Source organism: Dysidea avara, chromosome 4 (genome assembly GCF_963678975.1).
Source record: "Dysidea avara chromosome 4, odDysAvar1.4, whole genome shotgun sequence".
Classification (NCBI taxonomy): domain Eukaryota; kingdom Metazoa; phylum Porifera; class Demospongiae; order Dictyoceratida; family Dysideidae; genus Dysidea; species Dysidea avara.
The window spans coordinates 6674737-6678148 of NC_089275.1; the positions used below are offsets into that span (position 1 = coordinate 6674737).

General features: G+C 39.0%; 1 protein-coding gene across 1 annotated transcript; it reads right to left on the reverse strand.

Moving 5' to 3' along the window:
- Window positions 1-960: 960 nt before the first annotated feature.
- On the reverse strand, window positions 961-2769 carry LOC136253079 (TNF receptor-associated factor 4-like). The gene has a single exon (XM_066045679.1). It carries the CDS (start codon window positions 2722-2724, stop codon window positions 1075-1077), a length of 1650 nt encoding a protein of 549 aa, XP_065901751.1. The 5' UTR covers window positions 2725-2769; the 3' UTR covers window positions 961-1074.
- Between the last annotated feature and the right edge of the window lie 643 nt (window positions 2770-3412).

Genomic DNA, 3412 nt, shown 5'->3' on the forward strand with positions numbered 1-3412 from the left:
AATGATCTATAATTATTACGTGTCACATGGTGCATTACTGTAAAAATGATTCCTGCTGTAAACTGGAGGGGCCCTGGCCTGTTCTATCTATCCATGGCGACAGACTAAGGGGGCCCTGGCCCCCCCTGTTCCTACGCCCATGGGCTAGAGTGCTATGTCAGTGTAATGTTATTAGGTGGAAATTTCAAACTATGCATGAGCTTAGTTCCTTGAAAATAGATCGATAGTTCCTAATAGAACAGTCAGTGGAAACCACAAACTGCAATACAGCACTCAAATGCATTGTACATAGCTCTTTAGATCAATACTCTCTAATAGAACAGTCACTCTGTAGTGAAATACTCTAATAGAGCATTCACTGATTAAAATGTCTCAAGATATTGTAAGAAATGTTTGTTAACTTAGGAGCATAATGCAAGCATAATGAGAACACTAAAGAGCATAATAAAATTTGGGAAACTCCTGAAGGTGTTTCGGGCAAAATTTGAGTATGTTTGACTCAGGCTTAATTTTCAGCCATGGCTTTGTAATAAATACATACAGTAGTGCTGAAACAAATAGCAATTTTTGCTATTCAATGGTTGTGAACAAAACAACTGATTATTCTACCAATTAATAAGCACTGAAATGTTTGTTGAGTGGTTATGGGTAAAGCTTCTACCCATTCTAAAATTGCCACTTAATTTAGAATCTCAAAGGTCTAGCTGTATTCATGTGATCACGGCTTACTAAAGTGCTACTGAATATATGAGTAGCATGTTAACAAATCTAATAACGTCATGCCAACCAAACAGTCAATTATCCAAATAATTATTTCAGCACTAGCATACAGACCCTCCAGCACTGACATGAGATATACGACCTGACACTTTTAGCAGTACAATTATTTAGCTCAAAGTTTTACTTAATTTCTTCAACCTATGGGAAAGGTAGGCCCATGAAACAATTAACTTTAAATAGCTTCAAATAAATAGTTTACTATGTACAGTAATTACAGACACTTTATTTGCAAAACTGCTTGATCAAAGCCAGCTTTGAATAGCAGCCTACTACAATATGTTCCAAAATGAAATTCTACAGTTTACTAACTTGGAAGAAGATACAATCATCTTTGAGATACTGACATGTGGGCGTGACCTTGAGGAAGTCTTCATTGGAAATGAACCGTGACTTTCCCCAACCTCTAACAAAATTATCATCTGTGACCCTACCAGCAGTATCATCATCAGTACAACCATCATAGGTCACTGTACCAGAATGATGCTCACAGTCACTGATCTGGTTTAACAACTTGAACTCAAACTTTCCCCCCAGTGGCCATGTTAACTCATCATCATATGGACCCTTCATTAAGCGGAGGAACACTGACAGGTGAGTACCTTTCCCACCACTAATACCAGAACGATAAGCACGCAGGCACATCTTGTATCCTTTACTGTGTGAGTAAAAGCTATCACTACATAAAACATCATCTTCTGAATGAGTGAACTTTTGAATTATCAAAGTAACCGGGCATATCTGAGTCACTGATGTAACCCTTGCTGCCATTAAATGACTGGACCATTGCAAGGATCCAACAAGCTTATTGGAAGAAGCAGAAGTGTTGATAAGTTGATGCATCATCACCTCAAGATTTGTAAGTCTAGATTCTGTGGATGCAAGTTTCTCTTCTGTTAAACGTAGTTTAAGATTAGTCATCAACAAATGCTCCTTTACTTTCTCATCTTCATGTTCCTTCTTCCTCTTTCGCATCATCCTATCCTCACACCCAACGTTGTAATACTCACACTCGACCATCTCAAGAGAACACTCCTTCCTGTGTGCTTTCATGTTTTCATGAAGGAGGCTTTCAAGCCCACACTTATTTGGACAAGGCAAGGGACGCTTGGGACACTGTTCCTTGTGTTCTCCCTCAATAAACTGATGTTCTCCTGTAATGTGGCAGTACTGACAGTCAACTTTTCGACATGGACACTCGGTTTCAACATGACTGGTCAGATATCGTCGTTGTAAAATATTTCCACATTTATGCAAGCATTTAACTTCCTGAAGAGGACACTTCTCCTTGTGTGCCTCCATTTCTTCACGAGGGACAAACTTAATTACCTCTGTGGGATATGAGTCATCGTGTCCGTTATGACCACAAACTAAATGAGAGAAACTAACCGTACAATTGTTAGGACAAGGCAAAGGAAGCTTGGGACACTGTTCCTTGTGTTCTCCCTCAATAAACTGATGTTCTCCTGTAATGTGACAGTATTGACAGTTAACCTTATGAAGTGGACACTCAGTTTCAACATGACTGGTCAGATATTGTTGTTGTAACATCTTCCCACACTCATTGGAACACATTACATCCTCAAACTGACAACCATCACTGTTTCCAAGGTGATTGTTGATGTCATTCAGTTCACCCTGCCACTCACAACCTCTCTCCTGGTAAGTACACATCACATGAAGACTCCTAATTTCTCGATCAGCTTGTTTGTTGACGTATGCCACAAATTCTTCTTCACGACAAACTGGACAAACATTACTTACAGCAATGGATTTCTTAGAATCATCCAGACAAGACTTACAAAAAACATGTCCACAACATGTAGTTAGGTAAGGATCTCGACTGGTAAGGTGACAAATGTTACAGACAAGACGATCTGGTGGAAAATTAATGAATTTGTAGTCATATCCGCCAACTTCACCAGGTCTGGATATGGTTATGGCCATGGCCACCTTGAACTGTGTTTGACTAACTAAGGCTGGCTTTCCAAAATCCTAGTATGAATGATAAAAAAAAAACAATGCAATGTACTATCTCATAACAGCACAGGAAGTGGGATACAGGATGGGGGGGGGACATCATTGTAACAAAGATAATGAAACACTAATAGAGTAGACAAACAACATTTTTAAAGGCAATATGGTGAAAATAGTCCAAAATACCATCTCAAAGCTTACAAATTCTTTGATTTTGATATATTCACTAAAACATTGATTAAGGCTTTACAGCACAGGTGTTGTAGGTCTGTAGGACACCTGGTCCTACAGCCTGTTTAAAGATGTTATATAAAGTGTAGGTTTGAAAAGGTGTAGAATGGAGAAGTAATAAGCACGTGATCTTTAACACGTCATGACAGTGAACAAATGTATTGGGGCATGTGGCAGGAAGTGCAAATCAACTCATTATACATAAGTTCAGGCTATGACGTCTCTGGTTGGCAAACGCAGCACGGGACTCAAATACTGGCCAGAGAAAAACAAATTTTTATACAAACTGTTCACAAAAAGATTAAAGAAATAAAAAGGAACTAAGAACCAAGTTGTTTCGAGACAAAACTTATGTGCTTAAAGACTTGCCAACCACGCGGCTCGGCGCCGTTCTGCACTAAGTACATAGCTCTGTATAGGGACAGTA

Bases quoted from the DNA above. Each gene is read 5' to 3' on its own strand.
- LOC136253079 (XM_066045679.1), bottom strand. From the start codon at position 2,724: ATGGCCATAACCATATCCAGACCTGGTGAAGTTGGCGGATATGACTAC.